Raw genomic sequence first — 17,476 nt, 5'->3', positions numbered from 1 at the left:
TTGCGGGGTACTGCTTATGACGCTTCTAGGAGTGCCATGTAAAGTCTTACTCCGTACTACGTAAAGACTGCACGGCTATATGACTGTATCTTTCTATCAAGCTGGCGTTCGAGTAGCCGATACTTTTGCATAGGCCATATCAGTCTTCTATAAATGATCTAGAAAGGGACAGAAGAAATAGGAATAGTAGATATCCTTTCCCTAATAGAGGCTATACTTTAGTCTCTAAATCATTCTGGGAGGTTTTATTACCTGGACTTTTGGTCAGACTGAACAGACGTAGGGACTGTGCTCACTGGTATAATCATGGTCAAGGTTTTGCTGTATGGCTTGGACATTTGACTATTTATTAAATTGAAGCGATAAACAGCATTAGCCATCTTGTCCATTTTCTGGTTGCCTTCAATCAAGATTCTATCAAAAAATACTAGATCAATCCCCAACAGGAGTTGAATAGACACAGAGCACCTAATTTATATGCCTTCAAATCACTCGCGACTATGTAGATGCACTTGCACGACCGCTATTAAAATCATTTGACCAGCGAAACGTAGAGTAGGCCACCAACCGCGTAAGAAGAGGTAAACAAAAGCGAACCAGTATCCTTAAGCCTGTCAGCTAGAAATAACATCCCACTTGGGATTACAAGCGCGCGGCTTGGAAAAGACTCACTCGGTCTTGAGCACTGGATATCCTAGCGATAACCCTCTCTCCGGCCTCTCCCTGGAATAGAACTCTGCGCAATGGATTCCTTCGGCGGCCTGCCCATTATAAAGGCCGTTCGTCGGATTCCCTGGCCCACATACCGCCCCTTACCTATATATACTTTTCCCATCATGCCTGCCTCTGAGCGCCAATGTCGAATTCCTGCAAAGCCTTGATGATCCCGTCAGGGAAATTCTCGGGGCGAGGGACAACGTCAATCCCCAATTTATCACAGAGGATTTGCACGTTCCCCCTCTTCTGATAACCCTCCTGACAACAAACGACAACCCTCTTCCCCTTGCCCGCAGCAAAACCAAACTCTAACAGGGTAACTGGTGCCGTTGTCTCCGCCCCAAAATATATTGCTACAATATCCGCTTGCTCCAGCGCATGAAGCTCCCACGAGACCTGTTCGAGAAATTGCGGAGAGGAGGGCTCCTCTTTCCAGCTGGAATCCCAGTCTGGACGGAGAGGATCGAGGATCGTGATAGGGAGATGGGAGAGCGAGTTTATGAGGCGACTACGCCAACAAGGCGTATTTGGTGGGGAGATGCTGCCCGAGAGAAAGATAGATGGTGTTGTGAGTGGTTTGGGGAGAGGTGTAGGTGCCTTTATGTGGTGAGGAGGGGAGGTAAACGTGGCAGCCATTGTGTATTACGCGGTGATGAGAACGGAAATTTCAGCTTAAAACGGAAAAATAGGCATTGGATGTATATAAATATGTGCTGCGCTGTGGTCTTGAGATCATTGCAGATGTTTTGTTTCCTTGTGACGTCGAGCCTCGTCAACAATCTGCCTGAACTGAGAGACGTCAAGGTCAGGAAGCGCGACTCCAAGCGAAACCGAGGTCTGCGCAGAACAACATCTCCTACAGCACTGCAGTTACAGCCTCAACATCTCAAATGACATCGCCACAAACATGGTCGACGCCTATACAGATGGGCGGTAACCCTTTATACGACCTTCGGTGTCTATCCTCATCAACCGCTGGGCTGAACTGGTTGTTTCCATTGTCGCGACAAGCGCTTCTGCTATATTTCGCTGCGAGGACCTCGACACAGCACGGCTCGAGAAAACTTATATTTACTTTAGGCAAATTGTATATTAATATCAGTATCAATATGGGTTTATCCCCAGCTTCTACGGCCTCCTTTGTTTCAAACTCACCCCCAACTATTTGTTTACCCAATCTGGCCAATACATATGTCGGCCAGCACTTCTGAAACACAATTCCAACATCGTTAACATTGTTCAGCGTCACATCATCCCCAACACTGCGCCACAGTAACGCAATAGAACAGAAATAGAGCAGCCTGGGAAAGAAGCGAATCATCGGAGAATTTTACCCGATGGCGTGTCCACCGAGTCCGCTCAATCTTGAGTATCTGGCGGTTATTTATGTTGGCGGATCGGATCCGCGACGAACACGTCTGGAAGTGTCAAACGAGCCCCCAACAACCACCGAACTGATACATTCTCCAGCGCTAGTTAGGCCTGACTCTAATATCGGTAACCTATATCACTGGCTGATTTATTACTTCTCTGTTGACGAGCCGATCGGCAAGGTCCTCGGGCCCCCTATATTACTCCCGCGTTCGGCATGCCAGTCTGCAACGGGCCGGCCCTTTGTTGGAGTTTTTCTATTTCCCACCTATCTTTAGAGGTTGCCGCAGGAGACCGCGTGCGCTGGTCCTGTAGGATCAACTTATAGCCGCCTTCATGCATGGATGTGGGCGGTTGTCCTGGATTTCCATATGCAGTTCTCTGCAACCGCCTACACACCTGTCACATATTCGCCGGTTGTAACCCTTCCCACAACTCCATGATGGCTTGAATCCGAGCAACATGCAGGTTCCGGCCTGTTGGTTCGTTCCTGAAATCTGCAGGACCTGACATATCTCCCTCAACGATGCTCCGTACATATGCTTCCTGTTATTTGCGTCGCGCGGTCCAAGAATGTTGAGTATTCAAATGGACCCCCATCATGGCATCCGTACGATGTATCCCAGAGCAAATCTGTCCACAAATTTCTTTATATATCCCGGAGCAACAGGAGCAAACGGACCCAACAATGCCGTTTTGACTATTGGGAGTACGACCAACTTGCAATGGAGCACCAACTTCCCTACAGTCGACTTAGCATTGTATCAACAATTAGAATTTAAACCGGACTGCGGAAACTGTCGTCTGGGCCCATGTATTATCACGAGTTAGTATGCTGCAATTCTATTTGGATCTATCTTTACTCACGTATTTTCGGAATCTTGTAGCGGGCCTTACAGCACATAATTTCTCCTGGACTGTCAATCCGTGTTCTATGTCCTTGGTATCTAGCAACGTCTTCTTTCTCATAGCCCATGATTCCAACAAGGACTGGGACACAGAAGGGGCTGGGTTTCTTTCGACCTTTCTGAACTTGACGGAATCAAGCAGCAACCAAACAACGAACGCTGGAAACTCGAGCGCCACTCTATCTTTAAGTCGGATATCCGCGCCAAGAACTTCTTCAACTAGCACATTTATAACTACCACCCTTTCAACGAGCGTTAAGGCCGCGATAATATCGACCTCAGAATCAATCAGAACCACAATTACCTCCGAACTCCCCGCCACCATCACTTTATCAAGCACCCTCTCGACTCTCAAATCAAGCATATCAGCAACCTCCTCCCAAACCTATTCACCTGTCTCTGCGTCCTCATCTCAATCTACGCCAACGGCCGTAAAGATCCCACGAGAAATCACCATTACTCTTGCCGTCTTCCTATCCATCCTATTCTTGTCTATCGCTCTCTCTTTCTACATTATTTACCGCCACAAGAAACGCCGACGCTATAATAGACAGGTATCCTGGAACGCCTTCCTCTCACGAGTCCGCAGCGTTTCCACTCGAAGCTCGAAACACAAAACTACCAACTCTCTCACTCCTGACACGTTAGCCCCAGAAGTGCGAAGCTATCGATGGACCGGATTTAATAGGACGAGGAGGAAGAAGAGCATGTATGAACTGGACGGGACGGGCAATGTCCCACTTTTTGAACTACCATAAAACATTACAACTCATATAGTTGAGATGCTTTTAGCCCCCATTCGTAATAATTTAAAGTCTATATTTACTGGTTTCATCCTCCTGCAAGCCAAGCCTGCTCCTTCGGATTCATCAATATTTGACTTCCTTATCACCTCCCAATTCCTTAACGAGGCACAACTGGGTCCGGCAGCGTTGCTGGCGTATCTTTCCTCTTCCGATTCGTGATCAAGTGCTCAAAAGTACTCGAATACGTAATCCTTGGTGTCAAATCCTCCAGCCCCCAAAGCTCGTTAAGCGTTTTCATAATACTATTATGGTTATACTCGCCGCCATTATTCGTCCCCTTATGCTCTACCTTCCCCTTCTCTACCCATGGGGAGATAAGCAATGTCGGGACACGCACACCTAGACGCTTGAAATCGAAAGTGATGTTCTTTCCATCGTGGGCTTTTTCTGTGTGTGTCAGGTCGTCTCCCGCGGGTACGTTCATTGGGGGCGGAACGTGGTCTCCGAAACCGCCGTGCTCGTCGAAGGTTAGGATGAAGAGCGTGGAGTCCCACTGTGGCGAGTTGCGTACGGCCTCATAGATGCCCTTGATGAACTTCTCGCCCACGCTGATTGGAGAAGGGGGATGGAATGATTGGTAGGAACAGCATTCCGGGTTGATGTATGTAAATTGTGGCAACTTGCCTGCTTTGGCGTCGGCATAGAATTGTGTCAGTGGTGCGATGTTCGTCTTATTCTTCCCTGACGTCCCCGTCCAGGTGTAAAACGCGGCGTCAGGATTAAAGCCTTTCCCTGGGCCAGTGGTGGAGTTTTGGTAGTTCATCCATGTAATGTCGTTCTCGGAGAGCTGTTGGAATATGGACTTTTGAGGCAATCCATATACCCCAAATGCATTATCATTGCTACCATGGCCGTGGGAAGTTCCAGATGTGAGATAAGCGCGGTTGGGGTTCGTGGGACCAGGAACGGACGCGAACCACCGGTCGAAGAGCACGTAGTTTTCGGCCATGTTGTTGAACACGGGGATTTGGTCGGGGGTGTAGTAGTTGATGGCCTCCGCGGCACGGGTCTTGTTCAAGGTGTTGAAGGTAATGGATTGCTCCGTGACGAAGCCACGCATGTTTTCTGCAGCGTGGTTTTTATCAACTTCCACTTCATTGGGATGAAATGTGCTGAAGACTAGAACCATAAGTTAGCGATACATCAAATAATTTAAAGGATTTGGCATACGCTGCATGTTCACCCCGCTGATGCTGTGATTTGGATCATCGGGTGCCACGTCATTTGCACGGGGTCCTGCGCAGACATCATCGTGCTGAGCTGGATCCGAGGCATTCCTGAGGATATCAGCACTCTAGACCAACCAACATTACAACGGGATTCTCACATGGAATTGCAGTAATTGTGGTTTACCAAGCCATTGATGTCCCGATTGTATGTCAGGCCTCCAGCAAAGGTATCGAAGGACCTGTTTTCCTCAACCAGAACAACAACATTCTTAATCTTGCTTCGCCAATCGTCGGCATGAAGCTCGATGTTTTTAGGGATGGCTTGCACAATGCTGGCCGAGGCTGCGAGGGCCACAATCCAGAGACCGGTCATCTTGATGATTGAGCGGCGAATAGTTCTTGACTTGTTTTGATAGAAAGGGAGAACCGGGCACCATTAAGGTGTCACCTATTTATCATGCTGTTGTACCCCACATTTTCCACATTTGGCAGCTGGCAAGCTGATCTGATTCAATAAAAATGTGATGCCGCGACTCCAATTCTACTCCACGTGCGTCCAATGACAGGCTGATGCCGGAAATACGGATTCCGCTCATCGTTGAGATCTCGCTATCTGGGGTCGAGGGCAGCAAAGATGTGCATATTGCAGGCATCGCGACCTGTGGGATTCTATATATCCTTGGCACATGGTTGTGGCTGCGAGTATCACTGGTCAATATTATAAACGAAGTAACGTTAATTATGCGGGTGCTGGTTCAAGGTACCAAGGCGGGGTGGCTGCTTCAGGGACCAAGGGGAAGAAGCTTATTACCGTCCCCCACCCGCTCGGATGCCAGAGAAAACGCCGGGAAATCGCATCATGGACTTCATAAGAAGCTATTCAGGCGCTGCCATTTGTCAGAGGGTCTATTATAAGCTTTCCTATTCGTTTCTTCTATGGGGAACATGTCCACCTCTACCTCCACTATGTTCGGTGGCGGGGTCCCTCCTGACTTGAAAGCACTGCAATTAAATTAGCGTGCGGAGTATGCCTAGGTGTAATAGGAAGTTGATAAGGTATGAATGATATGATTTAAAAGCATAGAATATTCATTTAAGTTAGTAGAACAGTCTTTATCCCTATCTCCACTTACCTGCCCATAGCGACTTGCTCCTCCTTCAGTTCTGCGCTGGCTTTGAAGTCTCTAAACGAGGCGCGATGTGCTTGGTATTCCGCGTAGTGACACAGAGATAACATTAATTCAAATGGGACACCGAGGTGCGAATAGCTTTAATTCGGCGACCGCAAAGTTGAAGTCTAAGATGTTGGGGAGAAACGGGTTGGATATGCAGGGCAGGTTCTCCATATATTATTGTAGAGATAAAACCATCAGTGAAGTGCTGCCTTGAATCCCCTCTACACCCCGGAGAATTCAAGAAACAAGCTCCCAAAGCAATGCGTTATATTTGCAAGTAAACCTCTTCCTCGCAATCCCAGAAACAAGCCGGGAATGGCAATGAAAAGCCCAATTGTCGCGTCGCTCGGAGACAGTGAAATACCGAGGACACAGTAGGATAAGACACAGGCAAGCCTGGCGGTCTTTTCCCGAGGGACAAAAATAGGAATAATCTTTGTGTCGAGCGTGCTCGACTTTCAGAGATTAAACTGAAAAGAACAGATACTACACTTGATCTAAGCCAAAGAGGCAAAGAGAGCTAAGGAGAAAAGAAAAAAAGAAGCCGAAAGGGCGGAGGGAGGCCCGGCTTTTATAGAGATCTGGGAGGCGCTAAGCGAGGGCGGTGGACGGTACGCGAGGCTGCAACCCGACCGACTTTGATGGTTTGACGCTTGGGCAAACAGCGTCAATCGCAGCCTCGGCTGACTCATCCATCACCTGAGCATTGGCACAACTCCTACAGTAGCACGTGATCAATTCCGCTGACCGAGGGCAGAGGCAGATTCTGGCTGTGCCATCCAGTCTGTGCCATCCAGTCTGTGCCTTCCATGGGACTCTAAGTCGGACTGCCTTTGCTCATATGGCGGAAGCGGCCGTCTTTGAGAAGCTGCTTGATGTGCTTAACCGGCTTGATGGAAGGCTACAGGCCATCGAGGCCAGGATTGTGACAGGCAAGGCCGCGACTGAAGACAAAAAGCCAGTCACGGACCCTAAGTCTCGATCACTTCGATGACAAGAGTTATGTCGCTAATGAGTGCCGTAGGCCTGTAGGATGTTCTTCAATTGTTGCGTCAGACTTTGAAGTGCATTCTCAAGAGATCCCTCTCGACAGTAAGGTCTTGGTTGATCACGCCTGCTTTACTGGCTCCAGCACATCAGGACAGAATAACTTAAACAACCAGGGCACTTGGCCGAGTCCAGATGCATGTACGGATAAAAACCAGCCAACAACTCAAATCGCTGTCATTGATGTCGAGGTCGCGGGGAAGCAAGCCGGCTCTGCTAGCTCCACCTCATTGGGACACAACGACCCAGGTAGTCTAGGCGCTTCGATTGTACCAGACGCCTCAATTGAAGGAACTCTGCCGGCAACTCAAAACACTGTCGATAGGATTGAAGTGGCGGGGAATGAAGACTGCTCTGCTAACCAGTCAATAACGCAAATCACCACGCAGAACGAGCATCTTGATGACTCCATTCCACCAAGAGATTTATATGCCCACTTCCCCGCGACACGGTGGGACGAGGCAGCTTTTGGCCCCATGGGACTATTCCACGGCCAAGCAAAAGACGCCTGGAACAATGAAATCCTCTGGAATACATCTCTCCGGGAATTTTGGACTGTGCCTGCCGACAACCGAATCGATCTCTCATTTCAGAAGCATGTCCTCAGATGCATTCCACCCGATTCTGCCCAAGACATAATCTCTAAATTAGGAGAGTGGTTACAGTTTATGGATGCCCCCTTTAAGTATTTTGCACCGGAAGCCTTCTCTATTCGTGATTTTAATCAGGGAGGCAAATCTGTTCTTTATCTCCCGTTTCGTGAAAAATCTACGTACGAAAATTTAGGGTCAGAACTAAATCTCCAAGAATCGAGGCATGAAATGAGCAAATCACAGAAGCCCGAGGATGAAGATCTCGCCTTTGGATTTCCTATAGACACGCACGTCGATGCCTCGGAATCTATAATTGCTCCATGGCGAAGATTCATGTATGTACCTCAAAATTGTGCTTTGAAACACGAACTAGCTAATGTTTATATTGCCCAGATACATTCGAGGCCTTACTTCAAGCAAGGAAATGAAGAAACCACTTTTGGCAGTCAATTCACCCGGTCACTCTGCGACTCCTCATCCTGCTAAGCCGTTTCTGCCTAGCGGTATTGATCCAAACCAATATGGGGTCGCTTCCCAATTTCGGAGCACTTTGCGAAGTCTGAGAGTACCTCTCTCTTCTCCACAAACTGATGACTTGTTACGAAGATATTTCATAGAGGATACTGATCCACCTGTTCACATCCTACACGCTGTGACTACGCTACATGCATCAGCTTCATTGATACGTAGAGATGAGGGTCTAGTGTGCTTTTATGCCCCCGCATTGGACTCGGTGGCGATGAGCTTTCACATGGTTCTGTACAACTCGGACTTACATGGCAATATCTTGGAAAATGAGAGGTGGCCTAATGGTCAGCTTTACCATGACGGCCCTCTTTTTAGACGGGAAGCACTTTCCGTAAGTCTCTTTCTCCTCTTCATATAGACTCGTGCTGAAAAGCCAGATAATTGCTATTTGCAATGGCGTTACGCAGCACAATTTTAAAGCCGATCACCAATTCTACACTATTCTCTTCATGGTACCGAACACCTACTTAGACGGGACGATCTCGCTTACCCCCCAAAATGATCGTCCACTATATATGCGTGATGCTGTTCTTCTCATGACGAGGAAGTTGATGAGATACGCGGTTTCTCGCTGGCAGATTATGATTGAGCACTTTGACGACATACTCGATGATGGTAACACCTTCATGAATCCATCCAACCACGACAGCCTCCTCGTGGACGATGAGACCTTCTCTGGATCTCGGAAGTATTTTTGGGCTTTAACCTGCCTGTCAAACTTCAAGGCTTGCCTTGAAGATTCGATCGCTACCTGGGACATGTGCCGTGAGACCTGGATGACGAAGCTACCTGACGAAGTCATGCCTAGAACAGCTCTCTCGAAACAGACTGCGGCAGACGTCGACGAGTTATCTCAGAAGCTAAAGTTACTGCACGCACGCTTCCAAGAACATTACAAAAATGTGACCGCCCTAAGAGATGGACTTTTTAACGCAAGCGCTGTAATGGAGAGTCGAGCTTCAACCAAACTCGGCGGTCAGTAGTCCCGTCTCGTGACTTAGCTCTCACGGATCTCAACATCTATGTTCTAAATCCATCCTTCCTTCCCTTGTAAGTGTCAACTTATCGGCATGCACTAATAAGCCGCAGAAAACGTCAAACTCCTCACATATGTCAGCATATTTTTCCTCCCCCTCGCTTTTAGCACTTCCCTCTTTGCACTATTCCTTCCTATCGAGAGTCACGTACTAGTCCCCACCACCATCCTCATCGCTTTCGCAACGTACCTCCTAGTTTTCAATCTCACTACATTTGTCCGTTTCCTCTCTAGTATCCACTCAAAATATAGACGTTCACTCGCCACCTGCATGCAAGACGACTCCACCTCGGAAAGCTGGCGCCACCGTGGGAAGAACTTCAAGAAATTCAAATCCGAGATGAAACGGGAGAGAAAGCCGAGTGACTGGTTGTTGTTAGTATATCTACTGCGAATGGCATGGAGTGCAATATGGCCCGGGAATTGGAAGGCGTTTGAGCGGCGGCGGGCGACTCAGGGTCATGATTCGCTCTCTAGTTCGCTCGCTAGTGGCGATAGCGACGGATCGGCTCAGTACGTGATAGTTAAGGTGGGTATCTGGGCCAGAATAATAGGCCTTTTGAGGAAGAGGAGTGAGGATGGGGAGAGTTCGGAGGTATCCATCTCATAATTCCGAAGATCTTAATCTGAGGGATTGCGGCAGCATAGCACTTGTGACCAGATCAGCTCTGCGGACTACGCCGTTGAACTGCATGTCCCCTAGCTATCACGAGAATATGAAAAATTCATCGTTTGGAAATTAAGTATTTATTCTAATAGTAAACTTGTCACTACTTGCATAGAATTCGGGCCCAACGCCGTTCTAGAAAGTCAATGAAAGCCGGGAACTTGCGAAAGTCTACCGGCTCTCCTGCATTTTGTTGTTTGTTGTTGATGTTATGGTTGGCAACTGGCGGACTCGCTTCGCCCTTAAGGTACTGTACTATATCCACCGCCTCTCAGTGATACTGTAACTCTGCAACCAAGAACCCTTATCTTTCAGTTCCACTTAGAGTTGTCATAGAGCATCTGTTGAATCATGTGACCTCTGGCTGCTTGCTCAGCGCTGGCCGATATGCACGATGTAAATTCTCCTCCCGCTTCTCTTGTTCAGACTTATACTGTCACATACTTGATCCTATGGTATCAGTATTCGTATATTCATAGGCGGCAATGCGGTTATTGGTATCGAGCCTGAACATTCCGCTACTACGCTCTGGCTTTTGCTGAGCTCAGTCTCGAGTCTAGAATAGCTCGCCTCTAGTCTCCAGACAATTGGCATCACGTCTTTCTACTATCCTACACAGGGAACAACGTCTCAAACATGCGAAGACATTACAATAATTATTACCCGGTGTACAAAGTATTTAGAGACACTTAAGGAGAGTAGGCACTACAAAGCTTAAAGCTGGGGGGTTGGCACTTTGGTGGGGCTTTGGTGGGGTATGCGGGTTGTACTTCGTAATTGCCTGCCGATATATCGAGTTGCCGTCAAGATACTCTACTGCCGCTAACAGGGACAAGTGCTGATCTAAACCCTTCAGCTGCAAGTTCCTGAGATATCACCTTCCTTTAACCACCCAGAATCCAGAGTTCCTTGTAAGCGGATATCCAAGATATATCCGATTTGCGGGGTTATGAGGGGTCAAGCCACCTCGGCAGCGTAGAAGCATGAGGCATCCGAGTGAGTTCAAACCTACGGAATGGATTAATGATACATTGCGCACACCCAGCGCGCGCCAATACTGGCAAGATGACAAATAACCAAACACTAGATACAGACTGTCCCATCCACCCTTATTGATCTCGACTTATTTCGTTCAAAACCGGGATATTTTAGTTTTTTCACCTGTCAATAGAAAACAACTTAAGGTATAATACTGTCCACGTCCCATAACCAAGGATTCCTGGGGACATGCCATAAATTCAAAATGGCAACTCAAGTCCTGACAACCACCTCCCCTCATGACCTTCCTGTGCCGCAAATTTTAGAACCCCATCAATTCCAAAACCTGCCGCCTTTTCCCAACGACATACCTACGGCTCCTTTGGTCCGGCTATCCCTCAAGCAACTGCGTAAAGCCGACTCGGAATCCCTTAGGCTCTTCGAGTCCTGCAAAAACCTGGGGTTTTTTTACCTCGATCTTAGGGGGGATGTAGAGGGGGAAGCGCTTCTGAAAGAAGCAGGTCAGTTGTTCGATTTCGCGCCCAAATTCTACGACCTAGGAGCAGAGGAGCTGCGGAAATATGATCGTCAAAGTCAGGGAAGCTACATCGGGTATAAAGGGTTTGGAAGCAATATTGTAGATGAGAAGGGGAATTTGGATAGGAGCGAGTTTTACAATGTAAGACTTCATATATCTTCTACGGGCTATTCATGTCCCTCGGTATGGATGTATTTGCTGATAGGGGAGCCAGATACCGAAAGACGAGTTCCTCAACATTTCACCCAACCCATATGATCATCCGCAGCTCATCTATGACAACAAGCCCGTCATAGTATCATACATCCTGCACTCCCACTCCCTAGTCTCATTCATTCTCACGCACCTCAACAAACACCTGCGTCTACCCCTTGAAACCCTGACCAAACTGCACGCCCTCCAATCCCCCTCAGGTGACCAAATCCGCCTCATCAAGGCCCCTCCGCAGCCTCCCTCGGACCAACAGCTCTCCCTTGGAAAGCACACCGACTTCGGCAGCGTCACGCTCCTCTTCAACCGTCTAGGAGGTTTACAAATCTTACCGCCTCCTTCAATCGTACCCGACGGCACTGAGCCACAATGGACATTCGTCAAACCACTCCCGGGGCATTGTATTGTGAACCTAGGCGACGCGATGACCAAATTTACGCGTGGGGTATTGAGGAGTAATATCCATAGGGTTGTCAGCCCACCTGGAGAACAGGCTACTCAAACTAGGTATAGTCTTGTTTATTTTTCGCGGCCTAATGATGATGTGCCGCTGAAGGGGTTGGATGATGGAGGTAATGAAGGGGTCATTCCGAAATGGGAAGGGGAAGGGGAGGAGGATGGTATGAATAGTAAGGATTGGATTTTGTTGCAGGCGCTGAGGTTGAAGAGCGATAATAATATTTTAGTCGAGGAGAGGAAGAAATTGTGGGAGGCGAGTGGGAGGGGAACTTGAGACTGAACGGACCATGGCCTGTGATATTGAGGATGTGACAGTAAGTTAAATTTACGGCAAAACTCCACCGGAATCAAAGCTATTTATCAAATTCAATCAATACCTTCAAAGCTTGGTGTTTTGCGGCCGCTCTAAAAGTACCATATGCCTTTTCCATATCTGAGAAAGGGAATTCTGCATCACTGTTAGTTCCGCCATCAAATAGGTAGTGGCCAACGTACTATGTGTGATAAGCTTTGAGGGGTCCAACTTCCCTGAGACTGCAAGCCTCAGAAGCATTGGTGTGGTGACCGCATCAACCAGGCGGGTAGTGATAGCTGGAGATATTAGCTTACTTATACCAAGATATCAATGCTATAAAACCTACCGATGTTTTTGTCCCATAGGTTCTCCAGGTGCAGATCTACTTTTCCTCCATGAACACCGACATTGGCAATGACTCCTCCAGGAGCAACCAAGGCCTGGCACAGCTCGAATGTCGCAGGGATACCCACAGCCTCGATAACCGCATCACATCCTTTGCCGTCGGTGAGCTTCTTCACGACCTCCTCCACATTTTTCTCACTCGCCGAGTTAATCGCATGATGGGCTCCCATTTGTTTTGCAACAGTTAGGCGATTGGGGTCCGTATCAATGGCGATGATCAGGGAGGGCGAATATAGCTGGGCGGTAATGATCGATGCTAGTCCAACGGGACCGGTACCAATGACTACAACTGTACTGCCTGGCTGGATTTTGGAATTTATGACACCGCATTCGAGACCGGTGGGGAAGATATCGCTGAGCATGACTAATGCTGCCTCGTCTGCCCCTGGGGGGATGGGATATAACGAGGAGTCGGCATGAGGGATGCGGACATATTCTGCTTGTGTGCCATCGATGGTATTTCCGAGAATCCAACCTGTCGTTGTCAGCCCATATCATTACGTATAGGGTACAAGCATACCTCCGGTTGTACAATGCGAGTACATTCCTCTTCGACAATACTCGCACGTTGCACACGAGCAAATACAAGAGATCAAAACACGTTCTCCCTTCTTGAACCCACTAACCGAAACGCCTGTCTCCTCCACAATTCCAACACCCTCATGACCTAGAATCCGTCCAGGAGTGCATGTAGCTACATCTCCCTGTGTTATATGTAGATCCGTGCCTACGATTTATACGATTAGCATTGAGATCAAGTATTAACAGCAGACAACCAAATTACCGCAGATCGTTGACTTGGTAAGCTTCACAATTGCGTCGCCAGGATGGGTGATTTTGGGCTTTGGGCGCTCCTCAAGCTTCACCTCTCCAACTGCTTTGTATACGAGGGCTTTCATGGTTGAATAGTATGATTTCCGGTGGATTGAGAGGCGGAATATGCGAGGGCTGGAGAGCAGCCGGATGGTCCTAAAGCTTTGCATGATTTACACGAATTGTATATTATTATAATGACTTAATTTGGGGGGGAATTTTCATTTTGAGCTCAGCCGAGAAATGAGGAGAAGTGGCATGACTTTGATGCTGCCACAAGACTCGGTGGCGAAGGCCAAGATAGTGGATCGGTTTTGGGCATATGGATGGGCATAACTGATTGGCAGGTTTATGGTTAAGATGGGACGCTGGCAGAAAGCGGCACGAAAGAACAATAGTATCAAAGCATGAGGTGCAATACATCGATAGTGACAGTATGATAGTGATGTGACGTCGTGGAGATGTCAGAACATGGATGATGGAGGGGCGGGCGTGAGTCTGCTTAGTCATACCGGCTACGGCACACCTGGAGGCCGGACTCCGCTGGAGGAGTGAGGAGTGCTGCTTACGAATGTATCGTTAGGTTGCTATTCCGTGTGTCGTTCGTCGTCATCTTCATCTTCATCTTGATCTTCAAAGTATCCCCTCTCCGTCGCCTTCTTCATCTCGTCTCAACTCCGCCTCCGCATCCCTCTGCATCTCACTCTGCCCTACCACTTGAACGTTCGTTCGTCCTCCTGGCGTTCCATCAAGTAGTTACGAGTTACGGTTATATACAATACCTCGGCCCGGTCAAGATGCTGGAATCACGTATCCGTCTATCCTTTCATTTTGAATATCTCTCATGGCCTAATAACTCAACTCAGCCTTTTCGTTTACTCCCCGAGTAATAAAGCGGTCAACTGGATGCATCCAGTCAAGCAACCAGGCCAATCGCATTCTTCAGAAATCCAAATCCGGTAGAATAATGAGAGACTCTGGGCTCAGAGCCTCAGAGTCCGGAGTTCCCAGGAACACCAAGGACTCTATTGTTTCACAGCCACCTTGGCGCACACTAGTTGTCTTTGGTGTCAACCCCGGATTGTGACCACAAATCCTAGTACGGGCCCACACGTGTGGTGCGATGCATATTGGGAAGTCATTTCGTCTTTCAAAATCCTCCTATCATACTGTCGTCGGTCAGCCACAATCTGTTACCGAAGAAACAGGGCCACCAAGATTGTCATTTCGTAAGGTCGCTGTAACTTTACTCCGACCCTCCCCCGTTGATCTGCCCTATCTTTTCTGGGATCGACATTAGCTGTGTTTTTTTTGGTGCCTTCGAAATCTCTATTTCCGAGGCTAGACCTCAAACTGCGCCGTATTCCGTTCACGCGGGTGCGCTTTTGTTATGATCTCTCATAAAGCCAAGTGTTGCCAAGATATTTGGATATTCCCAATGTTCAGCTCTCCCCTGAAGCTCCAAAGTTATAGAGCTCAAACTAGCTGGATAATGAGCATGAAGGGCGGAAATACTATTTTGCTCACAATTTGCCTCATTGTCAGAGTAGTAGCCTACTCTGTAGAATCAACAGCTAGTGCGTTGTTCGATATGTGAGGCGTTGAGGCGCACAACGTGTGCGGCTCGTGCTCGATAATTTAGACAAGGATCTCGTACAGCCTTGAAGCTTCATCACCAAGGGAGCTTGGGCACTAGGGTGCTCAGCTCAACGGCGGGGACGGCTGCCTGTGTAAGATGGGGGCATAAATATACCTTCAGTCCTCCCGCGCCATGGCAACCCGTGCCGAAATTCTGTCTGCACTCTTTTGTCACTCCCAATCCCCTCTGACACGGCAAACCAACGTTCACCATGGCTTGGTCTTTGAAGTTTCTGAGCGTCGCTTTGCTCTTGCCAACATTAGTTCTTGGTGGCGCTGAAGTCGTGGGCCGGGATACCGAGCTCGATGTGGCTGGCGATGACATTCCTGATGCACAGCTCTATAAGATGAATACTCCGGGAAATGCCGAATTTGGAGCAATGCCTCTAGATGCGAGATCCCTCGTCGACTCATGGCTTGGAAAACGCGCCGAGTGCGTTAATGCTGGATACTCTCCTTGCTCGAGTAGGTTGAAGCCGTCCTTACTCAGCTCATCTCTAATCGTCCGTAGGTAGTTATCGCTGCTGTCCTACCGGGAGTACCTGCTGCACTCTTGGATGTTGCGGGGCGGGCAAGAACTGTTGCCCGAATTCATTATACTGCGCCGATCCAGGAGATAAATGCTGCGGCTCTCGTGGAACATGTCCCTCGGGCTGGAACTGCTGCGGAACTTACAGTTGTTATCCCATAGGAGGTGAATGCTGCACCAATGGCAATTACTGCTCTCCCGGAAACAAGTGCTACATACTTAGGGGTATCCGTAAATGCTGCACCGACTCCAAATGTACCGCCTACGTTACCAACGGGGTCACATCCACCGCTAGCGGGGCATCACAAACGGCGGCTTCTCCCAAGGCCACAACTACGAAGACGACAGATGATTCTACGGAGGCGACTATTACGGGTTATGGCTCATCACTACCAACCGGAGTTCTTGTCGGCAGTTATTATGTTTGGACGAGGACATGGTATGTTGGGAGGTTGAATCTCGTGGATATGATAGTTTTCTGACTTGCATAGGTACTATTACTCTTATTGGTGGTCTACCACCATCTTCATTGAGACGACTAAACTGGTGTCGACTTCCACCCGAGTCACTACGACAACTCACTATACTGCTAGAACGACTGATTCGGAAAGGGCCAGTTCCAGCTTCGTGTCGTGGTACTCCGCCTGGCAAACTCCTACACCGCAGGAGGCCAATCTGCCGCCGAGCCCTACTGGCACTCTGAGTGAATTGGCGCCAACATCGTCGAGGGCCTCCACAGCTCAAGGCGCAATCGCAACTCAATCGGGGAATGCGCCGAGCGGATCGTCGCATATGAAGCCATCATTTGGATTGACTTGGGTGGTTGCTGCATTTATGTTCTTGGGCCCCGGCGTTTTGATGGTGTGGTTGTGATGAGAGATAATGGACTGGGATGACTACCATGAGCACCTGAGATATATAATACCCAATGATACCCTAATCGAAATCGAAATCGTAAACTTCTCCGCATTGGGCAGACATCCGTGGAGCAGCTTGCCACATGCGATCAGCCTCCTGGGTTCTTGACTGCATTACTCTCCTTATGCACAGGATAGGGCTAACTTCTAGCTTCTGGCCCTAGCATCTGAAGTGCCCTATATCACGATCACGTCTGCTCTCTTAATATGATCATAAATGATTTGGATCCCTTATCCATACTCCGTACAAGTGTGCTCAGTATGGATGAGTTTACCGCAACATAAGTTCTTAGTCGTCTTCAGTCAAATTAAGTAGCGCCTTTTCGACGAGTCTTCCTTCGCCCCTTATGCTGTGAAGTTGTAATCTGCGACTGGCTGTGAGCCCTCGACAAGCGCAATACAGTATATCTCTTCCAGTTTGTAGCGCCCGCCTTATTTTGCTCAAATGAATATTTCCCGAAGCCGCCGTGCAAGTGCAGGTGCTGTTGTGCAAGTGAGTATCGCGTGCTTGACAAGCCCGCAACCGTAATTGTCCTTCAGGCAAAATCGTCAATCCTAGAATGCGCGCATCACAACCACCTCGGTAGGATGAGTGCCGTGCTTGTTTCATTTACACAGACTCGAAGGCTCGGTTGCGTTCCTATCCAACTTACCTGCGGTATCTCCCCCGACACATA

The 17,476-nt window shown here is 48.5% G+C and overlaps 7 protein-coding genes across 7 annotated transcripts; 4 read left to right on the top strand and 3 right to left on the bottom strand.

Moving 5' to 3' along the window:
- Nucleotides 1–834: 834 nt before the first annotated feature.
- Nucleotides 835–1,353, bottom strand: BP5553_01666 (Uncharacterized protein; the record flags this gene model as incomplete). Its single annotated transcript, XM_032010289.1, has 1 exon — nt 835–1,353. The coding sequence occupies one exon, from the start codon at nt 1,351–1,353 to the stop codon at nt 835–837; it is 519 nt and encodes a 172-aa protein (XP_031874343.1).
- A 1,669-nt stretch (nt 1,354–3,022) lies between these two features.
- Nucleotides 3,023–3,754, top strand: BP5553_01665 (uncharacterized protein; the record flags this gene model as incomplete). The annotated part of the gene is made up of 1 exon (XM_032010288.1): nt 3,023–3,754. One exon carries the CDS (start codon nt 3,023–3,025, stop codon nt 3,752–3,754), a length of 732 nt encoding a protein of 243 aa, XP_031874342.1.
- Nucleotides 3,755–3,899: 145 nt separating this feature from the next.
- On the bottom strand, nt 3,900–5,344 carry BP5553_01664 (Uncharacterized protein; the record flags this gene model as incomplete). Its single annotated transcript, XM_032010287.1, has 3 exons — nt 3,900–4,921; nt 4,973–5,079; nt 5,130–5,344. The coding sequence occupies 3 exons, from the start codon at nt 5,342–5,344 to the stop codon at nt 3,900–3,902; spliced, it is 1,344 nt and encodes a 447-aa protein (XP_031874341.1).
- Nucleotides 5,345–6,987: 1,643 nt separating this feature from the next.
- BP5553_01663 (uncharacterized protein) lies at nt 6,988–9,960 on the top strand (the record flags this gene model as incomplete). Its single annotated transcript, XM_032010286.1, has 5 exons — nt 6,988–7,121; nt 7,171–8,121; nt 8,180–8,645; nt 8,692–9,289; nt 9,404–9,960. The coding sequence occupies 5 exons, from the start codon at nt 6,988–6,990 to the stop codon at nt 9,958–9,960; spliced, it is 2,706 nt and encodes a 901-aa protein (XP_031874340.1).
- Nucleotides 9,961–11,260: 1,300 nt separating this feature from the next.
- Nucleotides 11,261–12,476, top strand: BP5553_01662 (Clavaminate synthase-like protein; the record flags this gene model as incomplete). Its single annotated transcript, XM_032010285.1, has 2 exons — nt 11,261–11,674; nt 11,748–12,476. The coding sequence occupies 2 exons, from the start codon at nt 11,261–11,263 to the stop codon at nt 12,474–12,476; spliced, it is 1,143 nt and encodes a 380-aa protein (XP_031874339.1).
- Nucleotides 12,477–12,555: 79 nt separating this feature from the next.
- Nucleotides 12,556–13,801, bottom strand: BP5553_01661 (Alcohol dehydrogenase GroES-containing protein; the record flags this gene model as incomplete). The annotated part of the gene is made up of 5 exons (XM_032010284.1): nt 12,556–12,650; nt 12,698–12,793; nt 12,844–13,377; nt 13,423–13,629; nt 13,687–13,801. The coding sequence occupies 5 exons, from the start codon at nt 13,799–13,801 to the stop codon at nt 12,556–12,558; spliced, it is 1,047 nt and encodes a 348-aa protein (XP_031874338.1).
- A 1,764-nt stretch (nt 13,802–15,565) lies between these two features.
- On the top strand, nt 15,566–16,755 carry BP5553_01660 (uncharacterized protein; the record flags this gene model as incomplete). The annotated part of the gene is made up of 3 exons (XM_032010283.1): nt 15,566–15,860; nt 16,045–16,321; nt 16,374–16,755. The coding sequence occupies 3 exons, from the start codon at nt 15,566–15,568 to the stop codon at nt 16,753–16,755; spliced, it is 954 nt and encodes a 317-aa protein (XP_031874337.1).
- Between the last annotated feature and the right edge of the window lie 721 nt (nt 16,756–17,476).

This window comes from Venustampulla echinocandica (genome assembly GCF_003357145.1).
Source record: "Venustampulla echinocandica strain BP 5553 chromosome Unknown scaffold_0, whole genome shotgun sequence".
Lineage (NCBI taxonomy): Eukaryota > Fungi > Ascomycota > Leotiomycetes > Helotiales > Pleuroascaceae > Venustampulla > Venustampulla echinocandica.
This window is presented reverse-complemented; position numbering and strand designations above follow the sequence as displayed.